Source organism: Elephantulus edwardii, unplaced genomic scaffold, assembly GCF_000299155.1.
Source record: "Elephantulus edwardii isolate Elephantulus edwardi_28Jun2011 unplaced genomic scaffold, EleEdw1.0 scaffold00080, whole genome shotgun sequence".
Lineage (NCBI taxonomy): Eukaryota > Metazoa > Chordata > Mammalia > Macroscelidea > Macroscelididae > Elephantulus > Elephantulus edwardii.
In genome coordinates, this window is record NW_006399830.1 from 11,546,358 (window position 1) to 11,569,036 (window position 22,679).

The 22,679-nt window shown below is 50.2% G+C and overlaps 1 protein-coding gene across 1 annotated transcript in view; it reads right to left on the reverse strand.

Annotated features, from left to right (window-relative positions):
* Positions 1-16,304: 16,304 nt before the first annotated feature.
* Positions 16,305-22,679, reverse strand: part of WBSCR28 (Williams-Beuren syndrome chromosome region 28) — a 28,404-nt gene continuing 22,029 nt past the window's right edge. Inside the window, exons 7-8 of the mRNA XM_006889786.1 lie at positions 16,701-16,801; positions 16,305-16,477 (exon numbers count right to left, since the gene is read on the reverse strand). Coding sequence (XP_006889848.1) covers positions 16,305-16,477; positions 16,701-16,801 — 274 coding nt within the window. The remainder of the gene's footprint in view (positions 16,478-16,700; positions 16,802-22,679) is intronic.

The window sequence follows — 22,679 nt, forward strand, 5'->3', positions numbered from 1 at the left end:
ATGGCATTCTGCTGTGTACATCCAACTTCAACAACTGTGGGTGGTTAGACAAAGCACGGTTCATGATGGGCAGCTCAGGCCACTTGGTGACGTTTTAGGATTGGTGTAGGAGCTCTGGGGATGATGGTGTAGCAGACAGAGATGGAATAACGTCTTCAGATGGAAAGGGTGATGCTACTGACAAAAGTGACTCAACGGAATTTAGGGGCCTAGTGTTCCCACCTTCCTGATTGTTTTACTGTGGAGACCCATCTCAAGTTTCAGGATCAAATTTCTTCCCAATCAGTGCTTTCACTAATATCAAACACCATTCGAGGTTGAGAATTCAAGTGGCATTGTAATTCAGCCACTCTCACAACATGAATAAACCTCAGGAGCCCGCTCAATAAAAGAAGCCATTCAGAAAATAAGTACATATTATATGAACTTACATGAAATGCAGTCTCCTTCTAGACTCATTGTCTTGTCTTTTGTTTCTTGTCTCTTTTTTTTTTTTAATGGAAATAAAATTTTTGTTTTACTTACAAAGCTCACACACATTGTTTTTCACACTGGATTGTTCCCATCTCCTTTACCCTCCCCTCCCTTCACCCTCCTTCTACTAGACCCTTATAAAAAGGCAAAACTGGTCAACAGTGATAGAAAACAGGTGAGTGTTCTGGAAGGATCTAGATCCTATCCTGAGGGCGATGATAAACCATCCAAGGCTGTGAGGTTGCTCTGAATGAATAGGAGCCATTTAAAATGCTTATAAGGCAGGAGACTAGGGTGTGAACTCAATGAAGGTCTGTAACTGAGAGATAGTGAGCTACACACCTCCAAGGAAGAGGGGCCAGCACTTGTGCCTATAGTTAAGATCCTTACATTGGTGATAAGGTTGAGGGAAGTCAGAGGAGCTGTTCTAAAGATGAGGTAAAAATGCACATCCTGTGCTACATGTAGACAGACACAGCAACAGCCCTGAGACCCAGGTGGGGTCGGCAGGGCTCTGAGTGATAGAAGTGGGGTCAAAGCCACAGGTGATTCCTTCCTCATTCTCATTTAAATGTCCTCAATTCCATGTGCTGCCAGGCACCCGAACCCAAGAGCTGTACCCCACTGGCCAGTGGTGAGGACTCCATCCAGAACCCCTACCTTCCTAGTGAGGACACTGAGAGTTAAGACAAAGGAGGTGATTATGAAGAACTGGGTTGCAATCAGGATCCAATCTCTCCCTGCACCCAAGCTCCTTTGCTCTGGGCAGTGAAGGGGGCTAATGGAGTTTGTGCAAAGCCCCCCAAAGCAGAAGAAGCTGGTCCCTCAGTGGTAGGGGGAGATTTTCTAGAAATCTAGGTCTTCCAATGGGAGGCAGAAGGCAATGATTCCATTTGTCTCCCATCCTGGCGACATGTAATTCTAGAAACCCTGACCATTTCATGGAAGGACTGGGCACAGTGAAAGGGAGTCACACACGGGGACAAGGGTTCAGACCATCCCACCTCTGACCCACATTCCCTCACCCCTGGAGTCTCCCAAGGGAGGCCGCACAGGATGAAAGCTGGAGGGTTCATAGTCATGCCCGTCGTCCCCAGGGCTCTGTCAAAAATTAAATTAACATTTTTTCCATTTCTCCTTTATTGCAAACATATTGAATTCTGTTGCACAAACTCCATTTCTCTGTTGGCTCACGCACTGCCTTGTTTCTTGGCCTGCACTCACAGGGCAGATCTAACTAAAGGAGCATCTCCCAGGGCCGGCTTAGCTAAGGGAGCGTCTCCCAGGACAGATCTAGGTAAGGGAGCATCTCCCAGGGCAGATCTAGCTAAGGGAGCATCTCCTAGGGCAGGCTTAGCTAAGGGAGCGTCTCCCAGGACAGATCTAGCTAAGGGAACATCTCCCAGGGCCGACTTAGCTAAGGGAGCATCTCCCAGGACAGACCTAGCTAAGGGAGCATCTCCCAGGACAGATCTAGCTAAGGGAGCATCTCCCAGGGCAGATCTAGCTAAGGGAGCATCTCTCATATCTTCCAGGGCACACTTAGCTAAGGGTGAGGAAAGCAGATCTCATGTCCTCACCCCAGGCTTTAAAAATAACAACAACCTGCAACAATGAATGAATGGAAATCCAAAGTCTTTGTAAATTTTCTTTGAAATTAATAATAATTTTTTAAAAAAACTAAAACAAAAAATAACAACAACCCACAAACCTAAAAACCTGTCACTTCAGACAGGTCCCCAGTCTCAGAATTTGGCCCAGGATCCCCCACTTACCTCCTTTCCAGTCCTTCTAGCTCCAAGATGCCCACCTTACCCTTCCTCTCGCCCCTGTGGTCAAAAATCACCAAGGAGAAGTCTTCACCCTCATCTGCCCCTAGACCACATCAACAATGCTCAGATCTCAGACCAGCCAGAACCTAGGACCAAACATCGTCCCAGCAGCGTTCCCAGAGAGAGAAGCCCAAGAGTTTCTTGGAATCATTTATTCACTCATTCTTTGTTCAACAAATTGTTCAACAAGTGCTCTGTCTACTGCTGGACCTGGAAGAGACTCTTCGGGATTGAGCAGATCCCTGTCTTGCAGGACTTCCTGGTCAAAGCTGGCATGGGGTGCTGTAAGAGTAGTGGTGACATCCTGGAGGCAACACCATGGATGGGGTATTGGACCTGGACAGGTGGTTTGCTGATCAAAAGGGGCAAGGTGTATTCTGGGCCCAAGAAGGAGCACATAGAAGAGATACTCAGTGACATGATGGGGGGATGGACATTTTCAGGTGAATCAAAAACAGGGCAGAGCTAGGGGCTGAGTTGCACTGTAGATCGATCAAGAATCAGGTCACAGAGTGTTCTGAGGGACCTAGTGGGCAATGGGAAGCCAAACACAGAAGGGTGTTGAGCTGGGGAGTGGCGTATTGTCTAGGTCAAATGGCTGATTCTATTTGAGACTGTTGTAATGACCTTGAGAAGGAGTAAAGTCAAAGGATCACATAGATCTGCCTTGGGACCCAGAGTTGGGATAGAGGAGAAGCAGGAGTGGTTGGGTGGTTGAGCAGTTGGGTGTTTGGGCAGATGGGTGGTTGGGTGGTTAGGTGGTTAGAAGGTTGAGTAGATTGATGGTTGAGTGGTTGGGTGGTCAGGTGGTTGAGTAGTTAGGTGGATAAGTGGTGGAGTAGTTGGATGGTTGAGTGGTTAGGTGTTTAGGTAGTTGGGTGGTTGGGTGGTTAGGTGGTTGAGTAGTTTGACAGTTAGGTGGTTGGGTTTTGGGGTGGTTAGGTGGATGAGTGGTTGGGTGGTTGGGTGGTTGAGTCATTGGGTGGTTGAGTCGTTGGGTGGTTGAGTCATTGAGTGGCTGGGTGGTTGAGTGGCTGTTTGGACAGTTGAGTGATTGGGTGGTTAGGTGATTAGGTGTTTGAGTTGTTTGATGGTTAGGTGTTTGAGTGGTTTGATGGTTAGGTGGTTGGGTGGCTAGGTGTTTGGGCGGTTGAACGATTGGATGGTTGGATGGTTGGGTTATTAGGTAGTTAGGATGAGTGGTTGGGTGGTTGGTGGGACCCTTCTCTAAGGCGAGGAACAGAGCCAGGGAAGGACAGAGAAAGGAGTCATTAACTTGTTGAGTGTGAAGGCATATGGTCCTCCAGGGGGACATTCAAGTGGATCTGAGCAGGCAGGTCTGGAGGCCTCAGGAGCCAGGCGGAGTTCGGGCGAGGGATGGCCATCAACAGCATGCTTGGTGACTGGGCTCTGGAGGCAGAGGTGTCAGGGGAGAGAAGAGCTGCAGGAATGAAGCCAGAGGACCACCAGCTCAGGAATCATGAGGGAGAAGCTTCAGAAAGGCCAAGGGGGAACCCTGTTGGAGGCTTAGGGGCAACAGGGCATCCCAGCTGGGGTCTCCGGAGCTCTACCGTCCACCCATCAATGACTGAAGACAGAAGTCAGACCAGGAAGTGGAGACAACTCTTCAAAGAAAGTTGGCTGTGGAGAGACAGAGAGCTCTGGGTGGGAGATATGGAACGGGAGGCCCTGTGGAACATCCAGGGACATAGGGAGAAAGTGAGGTGATGGCTGGGGTACCCCAGCCCTGAGCAGACAGTTTAGATATCAGTGAGTTGGGGAATGAGCACTGATGATGGGACTGGGCCAGGGTACTGGGGAGCCCCCTTTGTGCAGACGAAGAGAGAGAAGCAGGGCAACTGGCTGGGCTGGGTGTGGCAGACAGGAAGGCAAGATAGAGTGGGGTCTTCAAGGGGCAGCTTGTATATTTGGAGCAAAGGCATGGGGCAGAATGAGGTTCTCACTAGCCCCCCAGTGAGCACTCAGACATATAGGGGGCTTCCTCCTTGGGGACCCCACCTCCCAGCTGTGTAACAGAGACACTGCTTGCCCTGGGGAGGGCTAGGGGTGTGGGGAACTGGAAAAGGCTGCAGAGGCATCCACACCCCACCTGCAGAATGGGACTTTGGCCTCTCGATGCACTTCTGCAGAGGAGCCAGGGGCGGTCCATAAACCTTACGACCCAGGCCTGTGGAATTTCAAGAAGTCAAGGCTGGCTGATTCCAGATTCTCAAATTCTATAACATAACTTCTGTGTTGCTGTGAGAGATGGGTCCAGCAGACAGCTCTTCCTTCCCTCAAAATTGCTCTGTCTGCCCACCCCGGCCGCCAACTCGCCTTCCCTCTTTCCCTCCATCAACTCTGGGCACGGCCAGCCCCAAACACATCCCAAGTGAGCCCTTGGCAGCGGGGGCTGTGACTCACGCCCCTCCAGCAGGCTTCGTGGCCGGCCCGCCCGCCCCACCATGCGAGACATTCTTGGCCTGGTTGTGCGTTGTGGGGATTAGTGAGGGCGGCCGGGCTGGAGAAGGCAGACCGCTTGGTCCTCGGCGAGGCGGGGAGGGGGCCGCCCAGGCACGAGCATGTCTGAAGTGGCCGCCAAACTAGCCAGGGAGGGGACATCAGCCTGCAAGCCGAGGCCAGGCCTGGGCCCCAGACAGCAGGCTGGGATGGGGGCCTTCGAGGAAGGCCGCCACCTGCTCCCTGACCCAGGCCTGAAGAAGGGCCAGGATTCTGAGGCAAATGAGGCTGCTCACCCCAAACCCAGCCTGTTTGCCCCCATAAGCCCCACACCACGCCATACCTTTCCCCCTGTGAAAGCCAGGGCCCCTTCATCCCACTGCCCACATCCTTAACTTGACTAAGTTGGCATCACAGCCCAGGAAGAGGGCAGATCAACAGCCTCCAGCACTTCTCTCCAGATCCACCCCAGAAGCAGCTGAATTTGCCCGCTGCCATCAAGGTGCGTCTGATTCATCTCAATCCCCCATCGGGATTCCAAGGTACAGCTGCTTCAGAGAGGACTCCCCACCTTCCTCCCATAGAGTGACCGACGTGTTTGAACCGCTCACCTTTCACCTAGCAGCTTGACATGATATGAGGACTCCTTATGACATGGGATTTGTTATTGTCGTTGTGTGCCGTTGAGTTGGAACTGACCCATAGCTGACCCTCTGGCAGGTTTTCAGAGGCGGTAAATCTCACTGGAGGAGATTGTCCATCCTTCTCCCGCAGAGCAGCTGGTAGATTCAAACCACGTGCAGCTTCTTACCAAACGGGATTATGACTCCCTAAAAATCAGCCTCCTGAATGGGCGCTCTTACCCCCCTTCCCTTCATTGAGATCAGCCACCCTGGACAAGGCCATGCCCCCTTTGCCATTGCAGGCTGGGGCTGTGCCTCTCACCGGGGACCAGAGTTCAGGCAAGGCCCGTCTCTCTCAGGACAAGAGGATGGAGGGAAGATTCCAGGCTGAGGGAGAGAGGTGGAGGAGGTGCTAGGCCCCCACCCGAGGGCCCACCTGCCCTCTGAGACAGGTCCTAGAGAGAGCTGTGGTGCTAAGGTCGACATGACCAGTTCCCTGGCTCAGAGCAGGGAGGGAAGGTGAGGGTCTATCAGGTGCTGCAGGCAGCAGCTTCACACCTGGTGAGGCAGTGGGTGAACCCTGTGCGAGGCAGTGACAGTGGCGTCCCCAAAGCCATTCCATCCACTGAGGTTCAGATGAGGCAGAAGAAAGGGTTCGTGTGTGATGTCCACCCACACAGCCAGGGTGTGTCTTAGAAGCTGAGAGCTCATACTTTGTCTTATATACTTTGGGGGCAGTCTGGGAGGAGGACATCACATTTGGAAAAGCAGAGGATTGGGTGGTATTTCCCTGGTCTGTCTCTCTGCCTGTTTCTCTCTCTGTAGACCAAGGAATCCTGCCCAGGAGACCTCTTAATAAAGCTTCTTTAGCTTTAAAAAAAAGAAGAAGAAGAAGAAGAAGAAAAGCAGAGGACTGAAGAAAAAGAGGAAGACCCTCAAGGAGGGTCCCCAGGAGTTGGTGATGACACAATATCACCTACCAACAGCCACCTTCCCACCACCCCTAACACCATGCCAGTGACCTTTGAATCGGCTCCAGTTCATGGTGGAATCACGCTCGCCATAGCAGAACTGTCTCCACATGGCTGGTGTTTGGGGAAGTAGTCAGGCCTCTCTTTTGAGGTACCCCTTGAGTGGACTTGAACCAGCAATCTTTCCATGAAACGTTTACCCACCCATTTTCTTTATTTGGAAAATAGAGTCCGTAACACCTGCATGGAGAGCCCTGGTTGTCAGTGAGATGACATCAGTGAGGTCCCCAGGCAAACGCACTTGGCACAAACCCCGGGAGGGCGCAGTCTTTGTCCTTCATCGGTCGTAGGTAACTCCAGGTGAAAGGACCAGAAAGCAGTTACTCTAAATCCAGTCCATCTACACGTCTGGTGTCCAAGAAGTCACAGAGAGAGAGCGTGGGAGGTCAGGGGAAAGCTGGCTGGGGCGCGAAAGGCAGGCTTAGCATCCCAGGGAAGAGGCGATGGGGGCCCACTCACTTGTCTCTGGGCCCAAGGCCTCAGAATGCCTGGGGCATATCTTGTCCTGGAGGCCCAGGCAGGGCAGGGGTGCAGGAAGGCACTGCTGATCAGGTGCAGGTCTGAGGGACAGCGACCGGAGGATGGGGGAGGAGTAAAATGGGGACAGGAGACAGGTTTGAACACAAGACCTGATGGTCAGGACCATGTTGACCAGAGCCCCGGACCAAGGGACATAAGCCTATGGGCGTGGGAGACATGTGCCCATCTGAGGCCAGGAAGTAGAGGGCAAAGAGACCCCAAACTGCAGTAAAAATGGAGAAGATTACAGAGGACGTAGTGGGAGTGGACATGGGGAACAGTACCCTGGCTCCCTCTCATCCTCTGTCCTCTCAAACTGAGCCACAGGTCTGGGTTCAAATTCTTGTTTTGTCACCTCCCCATGGACTAAAGGATAAGGAGTGGTACGTCAGCCCAGTGGTAGGTTCTTCAGATCCACCACCTGTTCCAGGGGAGAAAGATGGACAGTCTCCTCCTCCATGACTTCCAGACTCTGAAAACCCACCCGAGAGTCAGCTACGAGTCGGTTCCAACTCAGCATCACGTAACAGCAACAACAAAGCTATACAAAGCATTGGACAAAATACTTTCTCCCTCTGAGCCTCTGTTTTCTCATCTGTAAAATGGAGTAAACTTCTCTCCTGTCATGTCGATGTCAATCCGTGTCGACTACAGTGCAGTGGAACTGCCCGTGGGCTTTCTAAGGCTGTAAATCTTTATGGAAACAGACAGCTTCATCTTTGTCTCATGAAGCAGCAGGCAGATTCAAACCATCAACCTTTGGCTTAGCAATTGAGCGCTTTAACCAATGTATTGCCCGGGTTCCCTATAGGATGAAAGAGATGCTGAAACCAAGGCTCTTGGAGAATGACGGTGATAAAAGAGGACAAGGACAGGACCTAGATGACCGTGCAGCTGTCTTGGACACCATTTCTCCTCCGCTGTCCCCAGGCCCCTCTGAGAGACCCTGTGCAGGGTGGGAAGGGCAAAGCTAGCTTCCTCTGGGGAGAGGCAGAGGACTCAGTCCCAAACCCCACCCTAGGGGACATGAAGCGCAAGGGCAGGGACCCTGCATGCTTCCAGTCCTGTGCATTCCTGATGGGGCCCAGAGACCCCCTCCTCCAGGGCTCCAGGCCAGCGTCCGTCACAGCTGGGCCTGCTCCAGAGGACAGCTCGGCCAGGCCGGAGCCCAGGGACAGCTCGTTCCCTGCCGAGTCCTTAAAAGTCCACCGGCCTGAATGCCTCTCCCACCATGGAGGGGGCTGGTGTGTGCTGGGGCTGCATTCCCAGCATGCCATGGGGGAGCCAACTGAAGGTCTCCCTGGAAAGCGTTTGACGCCAGGACAGTTCTTGGAAGCAGGACACAGCACCAGGGCCTGGAACAGAGCAGGGGGCTCAGAGAGGGGCTGACCAAGCTGTTCACATAGTCAGCTAGCCTTGGGGGCATTAGAGGAGGGACATATGAGGGGCTCAGTGAGGGACCCAAGCCCTCCTTCCCTCCTACCCGGCTTCCATTCCCTCTTGTCTGCTCTGCCACACGTCTCTTCCTGTGTCACTTGCCCTGACCACTCACTGCCTCTGCCCACCTGCCCAGTCCTGACCACTCATCTCCACCCAGAACCTCGGGGGACTCTAGGACAGAATGGCCTGAGGCCACACCCCCTCTGAGGGCCTCTCTGAAAAGGTCCCCACAGTCCCAGGTCTGTCACAGAAGCCCTTCTTGGAGTGTCTTTGGAATGACAAGCCAACAGGCTGAGAAACAATCATTATGCACACACACGGGGACCTGAGCTACTGTGGTCAGCCTTGAATGGGGACAAGGGTCAGCTCTTCCTAGCAACTGAGGAAGTCTTCCTGGAGGATAAGGCCTGACCTTGGGGCTGGGCTTGAACCGGGAAAGAGGAAGAGGCTAGGCTGCAGGAGACTCTCAAGAGCTGAAGTACATCAGGGACAGGCAAGGTGGAGGGACAGGTCACTGCGCTGTAATCTGGTGTGTTTGTGGCAAGGCATGGAGACTTCACCTCAGCTGTGACAATCAGCAGAGGCTGACGGGTGGAGTGGAGACCACCTGATAGGACCCCGGCATTGAGGAGCAGGAAAAGGAAGAAGGATTTCCAGGAGCTGTGTACAGAGGTCCCCGCTGGACTCTGTCCTCAGCCAGAGACGAGTGTGCTTTAGAAGGGGAAGAGTGACCCACCCACAGAGCCATCTTCAGATTGTGCAGACCACCAGCCCAAGTCCTACAAAACCAGAGGGACCGTGGGCCACAGGGCCTGCCTCAGCCGGACCAGCCCCTTCTACCTCTTTCACCACCCGTCCCCCAGGAACGCACGTTTCCCTGGAAATACTGTTTAGGTACAAACACTTTTGAGAAGATGCAGTGGGAGGCAGGGGGCACATTGTCATCAGAGAGGTCGGACTCCTGGAGACAGGCCGGAGGGGCAGGGGTCATGCAGAGACCTCTCCTGGTCACCAAAGAGACCCAGGTGCCTTTCCCACGACCACAAGAGTGAGCTAAGGGAGAGAGCTGGGAGGCAGCAGAGAGGAAAGGGGAGAGGGAAGAGAGCCCCCTGAATCTGAGTCCCAGGTCTGAGTCCCACCCTGCTCAACAGATAGGCTCTAGACTTCACTCTCCCTATCTGTCAAGTGGATGAGTTCCCTCCTCGACTCATCTCCCCTCTCTCATGTTCTCTGATGCTGCCAAGGCCTCTCTTGATGATAGAGTGGTCCAGAAGACCTCTTACTCCCCTCTCAGAAACCCCTCTCTAAGACCCACTTCCCATCCTGGGAAGCCCCTCTGCTGTAACTTGTGTGAGAAAGATCAGCTGAGTGGAGACATGGGGTGCTGCTGGGGGCCAAAACCAGGGAAACGGCCTGAAAGGGCAGGGTGGAGAGGAATGGGAAATTTTTAGAACCTTGACAGTCGGAGCCCCGTGAGTCAGTGGGGCAGATGGAAGCGATTAGGCGCTGGCGGGAGGTGCAGAGGGCGGGATGCTCGTGTGGGGAGCCTGGAGCTCAGGCCCCAGTGGGTGGCTTCCTCCAAGTCCCTCTGCCGCCTGGGGCGCTGAGACTGGTTCCGTGTTTGGAGGCACTGAAACTGAGAAATATAGCTATGCATCCATGCTGGGGAACCCCTGGGGCTCTAGCGCTAGGTAGAACTCAGGGCAGGTGACCCCAGAGCAGTGAAGAGGTGAATCAGGACTGGAGACAGCTATAGGGTCCATCACGTGATGATGGATGTCCAGAGCAGGAAAGCTTTCCAATGCCTTTCACCCCTTCCTGAAATCCCTAGGCTCTCTTATGGGCAATGCCAATAGCCCCACCATCCAGCCTTAAGCTCCTCCCAGGGGAGGCTGCTCTGAATCCTTCAGATGAGCTCACATCCCTCATCTCTGGGGGAGACAAGAGCACAGAGGAAGTCATTTTCCAGAGAATTCTATTTAGAACACTTCCCAAGCATCTCCTGAGCCACGCTTGAGTTGGGTTCTAAGGACTCAGAAAAGCCTGCCAAGTCCTATCCCAGGAGAGTTCACTGTGGAGCCCAGGGGCTGGTATAACCCAACATAGCTGACCCCAGAGTGTGAGATGGACCCACCGAAGCCATGTGACATCAGCTAGATGGGAGAGGCCAAGGAGTTGAGCGCTGACTGGGGAGGCTGAAGGTGGAAGGGTCCGAGAGGTGGGAGAGAGCCTAGGAATAGTTATATGGAGACTAGAGGTGGGGGCAGGATGGATGCATCCCAGGGATGGCACCTGGATGGCACAGGATGGTCCTGCCTCTTGGATGGTCAGCAAGGAACCATTATCTCCACAGACAAGTGGGGTGAGAGCCAAGACAGAATAGACAGAGAGGTGAGGTGATGGGAAGTCAATAACAGGAGCGGTGAGGACACACACTGAGAGATTCTCCCAGATCCCTAAACCCTCCATGGTTACATCAGCCCTGCTGTCCCAGGGCATCTGCACAGACCCATCGGTGACCTCTGCCAATGGATGTGGAGATCTTCACCTCAAGCCACTACGTGTGAGCTGAGACTAGAAACCAAACCCAGCTATTTTCAAAGGAGGTCATGGTTCCGTCTCACCACAAATACCCAACCATTCATGGTCAATAGACATCTGCTCAGGCCCATCCAGTGCCTAGTGGCACAGAAGAAAATCAAGCGTGACCTGACCCACGGAGAGACACAGTGTCCCAGGTGCCACGGCTAGCATCTGGAAGTGACAATGTCACTGAAGAGAGGTGACTCTGGAGACAAGTCAGGTACAGACAGCAGGAGGCTAGTGGACAGACTCCAGTGAAGAGTATTCCAGAGAGATCTGGCATTTGGTGGAGCTCCTCACGAAGGTTACAAGACAGGCCCAAAGAGAGGCCAGAGTTGCACAAGGTCAGAACCTTACCACTCAGAACCCGTCTTATAGGTGACAAGGAGTTATGAAGAGATTTGAAGTAGATAAGATTTGTGTTCTAGAAAGACTGCTTTGGTGGCCTATGATAGGACGAGCTAAAGCTGGATCTAATTGCACTGTAAAAGCATGTAACTGGGTCCTGACCTCACACCATATACAAAATTAACTCAAAATGCACTGAACACCTAAATGTGAAAACTAAGAGTAGGTGAAGAAGGTAAAACATGTACAGGAACTCAAGGGGAGGAAAGCTGAAAATGGATGGGGCAAAACCACAGGGTCACACAGTTTGATGGGAGAAGGGAAGAGGAGACGGAAATGGGAAGGATCTGGGTGAAAAGACAGGGTAATGATGGGTGAGGTCCAATGGCAATTAATTTTATAAAACCTAATGCATACAATGCATGAGAATGACTGTATGAAACACAATGTGAATGAAGAACAGGGTGAAACACAATTTATGCAAATTTTTTAAGCAAACCAATTTTTAAAAAAAAAAAAGAAGGATCAAAAAGAAGATGAGGAGGGCATCTGGGGAGATGATCAGTTTCCTGGTGAGGATATGGAGGTGCTGCAGATGAAGAAGATAGAGACCATGAGGGAGAAACCAATTCAAGGCATCCCTTGAACTATGTTGACTTTTCAGGGTCTTGGACATCTCAGTGGACAAGGCCCACAGGGATCATCAACAAAGAGCCAGCAATGAAAAGATTTTACATGAGAATATTGTTAGGGGCCATCAAGTTGACTATAAGTCATAGCAACCCTATGAACAACAAATCTAAACTTTGTCCTGTCCTGTGCTTTCCTTATGATCTCTATCATGCTCAAGCTGATAGTGGTAGCCACTGGATTAATCTCACTCACTCAAGGTCTTTCTCTTTTTCACTGACCATACCTTTCCCAGGATGATGTCTCTCTCCAAGCACCAGTTCCTCCTGAAAATATGCCCAAAGTAAATGAAATGATATTTCACTATTTTTGCCTCTAAGGAGCCCTTTAGTTGCACTTATTTTTATTAGTTCTTTTTTTTATTAAATTTTATTAGTTTTAATGAACATTTACAGAGATTTTGGGTTTTCAATATTTTTATTAGTTCTTTTGGCAGTCCATAGTATATCCAATACTCTTTGCCAAGATCACAATTCAAAGGCATCAGTTCTTCTTCTTTCATCCTTATTCATTGTCCAATTTTCAGATGCACAGGAATCAACTGAAAATATCATGGATCTGGTGCACCTTATTCTTTAAGTTAACATCTTTGCTCCTTAGAACTTTGGATAGCTCCTCTATAGCATATTTCCCCAATGCAACACAATTTTTTATTTTTTTTTATTTCTTGACTTCTGCTTCCATGGGTGTTGATTTGGGATCTAAATAAAATTAAACTGTTGAGGTTGACAATGATTTTTTATTAAGATGAAGGGTCTTAAACACAAGACTTTAGTGCTTCAAATATACTCACAGATGAAGTACCACTAGAGACTCTAAGATGGGGCCTTACATCTTTAGAATTATTTGGACAGTAGGAGGAAGGCTGGTTCTATCAAAGAGATTGGAGGTAGAGGAGATAAGGAATGAGGGGTTGAAATGTTCCATGGAATACTGGACCCAAGCAATGAAAAAGGGCAGGGCAGGTGATCAGAGCACTGGCCATAGGTATTGTCTAGGCTAAGTGTTCTAGGTAGATCCCATTTTACATAATAGAGCCTTGACAAATTGAGTCATAAATTAGGCTTATGTCATTCATTTATGTCAAATCATATTTCAAGTAATACTACCCCAGAATGTCAATTTGTATTCTACCAATTCCAGAGGCCTTATTATTTTTACAATGTTTTCAAAGCAGCTTGAACTTTTTCCTTTATTACCATTGGTTCTTAATCATATGATACTTCCTGAAACAGTTCTTTGTCAATAAAATCTTTTTGGTACAGTGACCGGGTGTATTCTTTCTATCTTCTTTTGTTTCCTGAATCAGTCAAGATTTTGCCTGAAGCATCTTTCAGCATTGCAACTCAAGGCTTGAATTTGTTCTTTAGTTCCTTCAGCTTGAGAAATGCTGAGTGAGTTCTTCCCTTTTTATTTTCTGACTCCAGATCATTGCGTATTTCATTGTAATACTTTGCCCAGTTTTCACAAGCTGCCCTTTTGAAATCTTCTCTTCAGCTCCTTAATTTTGTCATTTCTTCTTCCTCTTTTTTTTTTTCTTTCCTAGTGCAACAGTCAGAGTCTCTTCTGACATCTTTTTTGGTCTTTTCTTCCTCATCGATCTTTGAAATGACCTTTTGCTTTCTTCATGGATGATATCCTTGATGTCAATATTTTAACAAACAGATGCAGCCCTGGACATTCTGGGCACACTAGGTTGTGCCCAGAAATCTGGAGGACAGCTACCTGGTCACCTGACTGGAAGAGATTAATATTTATTCCCATTCCCAAAAAAAGTGATTCAACAGAATGTGAAAATTATTAAAAAATACCATTAGCATCACATGTAAGCAAAATCTTGCTGAAGATCATCTAAAAATGACTAGAATAGCCCATTGTGAACTGCCTGAAATATAAGTTGGATTTAGAACAGGTCATAGCACTAAGGATATCACTGCTAAAGTCAGATGGATCTTGGTTGAAAACAGAGAGTACCAGAAGGATGTCTATCTGTGCTTTATAGACTAGGCAAAGGAATTTGACTGTATGTATCACAACAAATTATGTCTAACATTGAGAAGAACCAGAATCCCAGAACACTTGATTGTACTGATGCAAAACCTCTATCTAGACCAAGAAGCTGTTGTCTAAATAAAGCAAGATAACACTGCATGGTTCCAAATCAAGAAAAGAGTGCATCATGGATGTATCCTTTCTCTATACGATTTCAATTTATATGCTGAACAAATCATTCAAGAAGTTGAATTTTAAGAAAAAAAACGTGACATCAAGATAGGGGGAAGACTCATTAACAACCTGCATTATGCATATGACACAGTTTTGCTCACCAAAAATGAGGAGATCTTGAAGCATTTGTTGCAGAAGGTCAAGGACTGCAGTCTTCAATATAGATTGCATCTCAACATCAAGAAAACAAAAATTCTCATCACTGAGTCAACAGGCACTATCATAATAGATGGAAAAAAGACTTGAGGTTGTTAATGAATTCATCTTGCTTGGATCCAAAATCAACACCCTTGGCATCAGCAGTCAGAAGATAAAAATGGGAGTTGCGTGCTCGCTTCGGCAGCACATATACTAAAATTGGAACAATACAGAGAAGATTAGCATGGCCCCTGCACAAGGATGACATGCAAATTCGTGAAGCATTCCATATTTAAAAAAAATATGGGAGTTGCTTTAGGAAAGTCTAATATAAGGGACCTCACCAGAGTGCTAAAGAACAATTATGTCAGTCTAGAGACTAAGGTGTACCTGATCTAAGCCATGGTTTCCTCAATTACTATGAATCTGAGAGCTGGACAACAAATAAGGATGATGGAAGAAGAATCTTTGCCTTTGAGTTCTGGTACTGTAGAAGGGTATTGAACACACCATGAACATGCCAAGATAACAAACAGATCTGTCCTGGAAAGGGTGAAACCATATTGCTCTTTGGAGGCAAGGATTTTGAAACTTTGACACACATACTGTGGGCTTGTTGTCAGAAGGGGTCAATGCAAGAGAGGAAGACCCTTAACGAGATGGACTGACATAGTAACTATGGCAAATGGGGTCAAGTATATCAGAGATGGTGAGGTTGGTTTAGGATAGGACAAACTTCAGAGCTGTTGTTCATAGAATTGCTATGAGTCATAGGTGACTCAACAGCACATCATAACAACAACAACAACTAAAAAATGAAATTAAGAAAACAATTTTATTTACCATAGTATTACAAAGGATAAGATACTTAGAAATAAATTTAGCGAAAGAAGTGTAAGATGTGTACATTGAAAGCTGCACAATATCATTGAGAAAGATAAAGGAGATTTAAATAAGTGGAAAGACATCCTATGTCCAGTGCTTAAAAGACTCAATATTGTTAAAATGTCAATACTCCCCAAATCAATCTACAAATTTAATGCAATTCCAACCAAAATCCTAGTTGAATTCTTTGCAGAAAATGTTGGAGTGAACCTAAAATTTCTTTGGAAATAAAAGGAACCCAGAATAGTCAAAACAATCTTGGAAAAGAAAAAAAGTTGGAGGACTTCCACTTCCCAATTTCAAAACCTACTAAAAAGCTACAGTAATCAAGATAGTGCAGTACTAGTATAAGGATAAACATAAAGATCAGTGAAGTAAAATTGAGAATCCATAAAAAGAATCTTACATTTATGGTCAATTATTTTTTATCATAAGTGATATTAAGACAACTGAATGAGGAAAGAGCTTTGGTTGCCTATGATAGGTCAGGATAAAACTTGAACTAATTGCACTGCAAAAGAATGCAATTGGACCCCTACCTCACACCATATGCAAAATTAGCTAAAAATGCACTGAAGACCTAAAAGGAAGAGGTGGAATTATAAAACTCTTAGAAGAAAGCATAAAGTCAAATCTGTGTGACCCTGGATTAAGCAATTCTTTTAAAGCTATAACACCAAAAGTGAAAACAGATAAATTGGACTTCAAAATTGAAAACTCTTGTGTTTCAACAAGACGTCATTAAGAAAATTAAAAGGCAATCCATAGAGTTAGAGAAAATATTTGCAAATTGTATTCTAAATAATTTAAGAGAATATGTTGTATAAAAGACTCCCTGGAAACTTGTCACTGGTGGAATGGATGAGGGAAACCCTCCCCCCCCCATACAGAACATAGGCATCCTGCCTTGTCTTTAATGGGGTGGCTGCCTATGTAGAAAATTAGGAAAGTGTCAATTAGGGAATTATGAGAGGAAGCAGGGACCCTTGCCCCCAGGGCAGCCATAATTCCCTGGGAACTTGCTCACGGATTCCCTGAATTCCCCCATATTAATTTTAGAACGAGTCCTCGAAACCCGAGGAGGCCAATGGACGGCCCGGCGCCAGTGCGGGCAGCTCTTCGAAAGGGGACAGAGTGAGGGAGAGGCTGTCTGGCTTGGCCTTGTCTTGCAGCCAGGCTTCGTCCATGGGAAGGTCACGAGAGGCGTGAGCCGGGGCCAAGCCCCACACTGGGCGAGGACCCAGGCATCAGGCCAGAAGGTCTTGAGGCTGAGGTCTCAGTTCCCACTGACATCAGTGCAAGGTGTCAGGGGGCCTGATTCACTGGGGCTGGGGCCAGCACCTTCCCGGGGGGGAGCATAGCAGAGGCATGAGGCAGCCCCAGCCAGGCAGGCGGCCCCGAACTGGGTTGGACATGGTGACTGTTTTATAGAATTAGTGAGTGGGACTCACAGGGGGAGGTGGAGATGTCATCGTCCTGGATTCCAGCAGCCTGTACCACCACCTCCCCCTTCTGATTCACAAAATTAATTCCAACGGCCAAAGAGAGGAGCCTGTCAGCAGGGCCAGGGGGTCATAAACACGGGGAATATTAATAGTCCCAGCCAGGCTGCCTTGGGGGATGGGGGACCTGCCAGAGGGCCTGACTTATTTAGTCTCCTCATTAATGATGTGCAAAGAGGAAAATTTGTCCAGATCTAGGGCGGGTGCTGACTGAGACCATTTGCCCCCCTCCTGCCTAAGGGAGGATTCCTCCTTATACTAACATGACACCCTGTCATCTCAGGCAGGCAGGTCCAGGTGTGAGCCACTCAGAGTGGCAGATGATGTCAGCCAGATACATCAAGCTCATATACTAGCCAGGTAAGGATGCCTCCTTTGCAAGCTGGGGACCCTGGCACATCCCATGTGAACACATACATTCTGATAGCAGCACTAGCTGTGTTTCCACATTAACATATGAAGTGTGCAGCCATGCAATGACAACTAATAGGGCAAAGCAGGTACACCAAACGTATAAGTGGACCAGATAAGGGTGTATGCTCCTTCCTGACAAGGTCCCTCTACCATGTGCCCCTCCTAGCCCTTTCCTGTCCACATCTCATCCTGTATCATGTTGCCAAGTTTATGCATATTTAAAACTGGGAATTCAGGAGAAAATAATGCATGCACATCTGCACATATGCACACATGCACAAGTGCATATATGCACACATATGCACCACTCTGTGTCCCTGATACCCACTCTCCCAACACACTTGTCAAGGCCCCTCCCTGGGCATATAGTCAGATCCTCTAAAGGAACAGAAATCAATGCTGTTGGCATTTTCTGAGCCCTGCCAAGCTCCCCAGGTCCTGAGAACATCTTTCGAAGTGGACCTCAGGGCATTGGTGTCAGGGGATCACTAGCAAAGGGGATTGTGATGAGAGACAGCTGGGAAAGGGGTTTGAAAAGAACACGTTGGGAGGCCTGCCTGGGACCCACTGCAGCCAGGCAGGCAAAGGCTCCCCTGGGCAGCCCTCGGCTCCCAGCTGCAGTCCCTGGCTGCCAGCACTGGGACAGACACAGACGGACAGGGCCTGGCAGCAGCTTTGCCTGGGAGCCTGCCGAGTCCCGAAGCTGGAATGAAGGAGAAACCTGTCCAGCAATGAGATCAAGGAGATGGCACCAGTGTCTCCCCAGGGAGCCGAGCATCGAGTCCCAGGACATTCCAAACTCTGCAAACAAAACATGGGGTGGGAGGCTGGCCAGGCTGGGCCCCTGCCAGGTGGCCCCCTAGTCCTCCCATCAGCAGGGGGGAGCAACCCCAGGCGGGGGCTGGCCCCACCCAACAGCAAGACCGGCTGGGAACAGAGCACGAGCTACTGGGAACACTGCCCAAACAAGTCGCCTGGGGACGCAGCATCCAGACACCTGCCATGTTCCCTCAACAGGAGCCACATGTGGCCATCCACCTGGTCTCCTCAGAGCTTGGTCCTCTGCTAGGGGCTGTAGGTGACCAGGAATACGATTCTCACCCAGGCCTGCTGATTCCTCACCCTGGCTCTTTCTACTACACTTTATGCTAGCAGTGGGCCACCAAGATTCTGTGCTCAGCCTCCCTGACCAGACCTAATTCCATAGCAAAGCTTCCAAAATCAGCAAAATCCGATGGCCTCATTCTAGAAACGGGAAGGCTGGGACTAAAAGGAGCAGGTGCTTGGCTACAGTCATTGGGCATCCGAGAGATGACACTGGGACTCAGCACCAGGCCTTCTTATGATGCTGCTAATGGGTACCATTTCCCATCAAGCAAGGTAACTGACACCAAGAGCCAAGACAGCTGCCAGTGACCAGAGGTCAGGGCTCAGAGAAGGGCCAGGAAGTCAGGAGGCTTCCTGGAAGAGGCATTCTTGCCAAGAGCCAGATTCTCCATGAAACCCATTCAGGCAACTCTAGGTAGGATTACTATAGGTAGACAACCAGAAAATTGCAAAGAACAATGAGAGGCCAAAGAGGTGGCCTTGGGAGTAACCTGTTCCCCTGCGTCCCCACCTTGGGGCCTCCTTGTTCTCATCAATACACTGGGGACGAAGGACGCCACACAGTGGCTCTTGCCAGCTCAGGTATTCATTCACCTACCAGTGTCCTGGCAGCCCAGATAACTGACTATCAGTTAGAAAAATCTCAAATCCTAGTGGGATGCCTGACTAGGGGAGGGGCAAGGGCAGGAAGGGGCTGGCTGAGCTGGGATGTCAGATCTGACAAGGACCCCTGAGAAAGGCTGGGGAGCAGGTGGAGCTGGCAGGAGCTAGAGGAGTAAGGAGTGACCCCCAGAGAGAAAGTGTGGGTGTGGGTGGCCAGTGTCAGCAGCTTGGGTTATATTCCACAGATGATGGGAAACCTAGGGGCCCTGGTCACTTTCCATCTGGCACACAGGATACAGGAAAGGAAGTGTCCCAGGGAAGAAGTCCTGAGTGGAGTGCAGGCTGAGGACAGGAAAGCCGGCGTCCAGTAGTGGCGTGTGACTACAGCTGCCAGGAGAGGCTCAGGGCAAGAATTAGAGGTTGGGTCTTTCTCATCTCAGCTCCGTATTGAGGCCTGGACTCCTTAAAGGTCCCCAGGGCAGGCAGGAAAGTTGGCCTGATGACCTTGTGCTGACCCTGCCTTAAGCCTGATGCTCACAGCCCTCCACATGGAAGGTTCACCCTGCAGCGTCGCTCAGGTCAAGCTGACCGAGGGCACAACTGACAGGCCTCCTCCGGGGAACAATGGCTCCACCCAGCAGCCACAACTCAGGATGAATTCCAGAAAATCAATTGTTCAAACGTCAGCCTCCCAGTGGGAAGACAGGAGCCCTGGAGTTAATGCACCTGAGCACCCACTCCTTGTCAGGCTGGGGCTGGGTGACGCACAGGGAACAAGACAGCAGGGATTTTTATCATTACGTATCATATTAAGTATCCTTGAGTCAGAGTTGACTCATAGTTGACCCTCCAACATGTTTTCAGAGACAGTAACCATGTGCCTTCGGTTGGCAGCGCAGCTCTTTACCACTAGGCCACAGGACCATGAAACCTCTGGGGAGTGGGCCCCCTGCTCAGAGACATAGAGGACCTGGTGTGGCCGACAGAGGTGAGATGGAAAGAGGAGCAGAGAGAGCCCAAGAGATAGACATGCAAGTTAGTGTGGAGAGGGGAAGGGAGAGGAGGGGCTTAGAGCTGAAGAGGCTCTGTGAGGGGCGGGGCTCAGTTAAGGAAGGTTTCCCAGGGGAGGGGCTTATAAAGGGGCGGGGCTAATCGAGAGGCGGGGCTCAGATAAGGGAAGGAGTCATGGGGAGGGATTTGGGAAGGGGAGGAGCTTATAAAGGGGAGGGGGCCAATCGAGAGGCGGGGTTCAGATAAGGGAAGGAGTCAGGGGAGGGACTTGGGAAGGGGAGGAGCTTATAAAGGGGAGGGGCCAATCGAGAGGCGGGGTTCAGATAAGGGAAGGAGTCAGGGGAGGGACTTGGGAAGGGGAGGAGCTTATAAAGGGGAGGCGCTAAGTGAGAGGCTCAGTTAAGGGAGGGGCTTAGGGATGGGACTTTTAAGGGGAGGAGCTTACACAGGGGCGGGGCTAAGGGGAAAGAGGGTTCAGAGAGAGGCGGGGCTAAGGGAGAGGAAGGGCTCAGAGGAGGAAGGGTTCCCTATGAAAGATGGGGTCCAGGAAAGAGAGAGGAGGTCGGTGAAGAAGACTGTCAGTGGGAGCTTCAATGAGGGGCGTAGGCTCAGTGAGAGGAAGCTTTTGGAGAAGGGTGGGTTCCATGAGAGACAATGAAGGACTTGACCGTGAGAGGGCAGGGGGCTCTAGAGGAGGCGGAGTCCAACCCAACTCCAGAACTAGCACCCCAGAGCTCGCCTCCCACCCAAGTGCCTGCGTTCCAGCAGACAGTGAAGCAGGCCCGAGCCCATTTTCACCTTTTAGAAACCACAGACATCCTATGCTGGGCGCAGGAGCCAAATTTCTGGCAGAGACACAGGCCCTATGGGCCCTTCTCCTGACGCAAATCGGGATTTCTCCTTTGTGTCTGCGGCTTTGATGGGAGGAGGCCAGAGTGGGGCTGGGTTGAGCGAATTGGGGAGGCCCCGGGGGGGCCAGTGATCGAGCGGCCAGCCTGCCTCCCCACAAGCCCGCTCTCCGTTATTTGGGGGCCTCTGGTGAGCAGGACAGTGGTCAGTTCTGGGTTAGGGCTGGAGTTTTTGTCTGGAGTCAAGACCAATTCCTGACCCAGCCCCTGCCTGAGCCCCTAATGAGAAAGCCACCTCCTGCATGGGACCAGAAGTCCAGGAGAAAAGCCTTTGTACAAAAGGACAGCACACGGGCCACTGAGGTGCAGTTGATGCCTTAGATGCAGTCCCTCATGCGATCAGCTCCCTGAAAAGTCTGTCCTGCCTGTCCCCTCCTCTTCTCCACCAGCTCCAGGAATCACCTCCCAGAACAGATCTCCTGCCCTTGACTGCCTTCTCTACTCCAACCATCTTGTAACAGCTGCCTAAGTGGATGACCACAGACCAGCACTAAGACACTTTTCAGTGGCTGGGCCATCCTGTTCCCAGATCCAGCACAGGCATTGGGCATACCTCACCAAAAGGGAAGAACTAGATCAGAGGCCCCTGTCCACCTACTCGCCCATCCCCAGCCCTCACTCTTGTGATTTGAGAAGTTATAGACTCAAGGACTGGAGGCAACCGTAGGGGAGGGGCAGGGGCACCTTTAATCCTGACCTGTCTCACTCAGTATGACACAGGCAAGTCCCTACTCAGAATTCAGTCTGATCTTTGACCCTAAATCCAGAATGAGTCCTCAACTCTAGCCCTGCCCAGTGCCTATCCCAAACTAAATGCCAGTCAGGCAGCCTAGAGGGTAAGAAGTTGCTGCCAATCTGAAGGCAGGCAGTTCAAATACACTGACTCTTCCATGGGGTAAGCAATCTCCTCCCATGTGGCTTATAGCCTCTGAGAACCCACCGGAAGGGAGGGTCAGCTACGATCCGAATCCGAATCCTACTCTACAGCACGTATCAGCAACAACAACAACCATGACCCGTTCTGAAGGTGATTCTGCCCCTAGACTGAATTGTAATCTGACCCTGAACTTGATCTGAGCCAGACTTCAATTCCAGCTGAGGCTGACACCAGCCCCTGACTAAATGCTGCCTTCATCCTTAGCCAGAGTCCTAGACTGATCTGACACCTGCCCCAGACTGAGCTCTAGCCAGAGCCCACAAACCCCGACTCTAACCCCACACTAAACCCCAATTCCACTCCATCCTGAACTCCAACCCTGAGATACAGCCTGAGCCCCTAGGTCAGGTGGGCCGCTTACCCTGATCCCATCCCAGATTAAGTTTTGAATCTAACTCCAAGGCAGAGCCCAGAGCTGGTATAAATAGCTCAGGCGGGTGTCTGGGAGGAGGAGACAGAGCCCAACTCCTGTGCTATCAGGCAGGGCAGCAGGTCCCTCTGCACACGGGCCCACCAGGTAGGTACAGGGAGAGAGTGAAACAGGACACTGATAAGGTGTGTCACCTTGGCCAGCACCGTCTCTTCCTTGCTGTTGTTAGGTACCATCGAGTCGAGTATAACTCATAGCTACCCTATGAACAAAAGATCTGAACCCAGTCCTGTCCTGCGCCATCCTCACACTTCCTAACACACAAGAGCCCATTGCAGCAGTTACCTTGTCATTCCACCTGGTTGAGGGTCTTCCTCTCCTTCACCAACTCTCCGCCTTTCCCAGCATCATGTCCCTCTCCAAGGAATAGCACCTCCTAGAAATATGTCCAAATATGTGAGGTGCAGCCCATCATTCTTGCCTCCAAAGAGCACTCTGGCTGCACCCTCTCTAAGATGTATCTATTCATTTTGTTGACTGTCCATGGAACGTTCAGTCCTCTTCTCCAACACCATAGC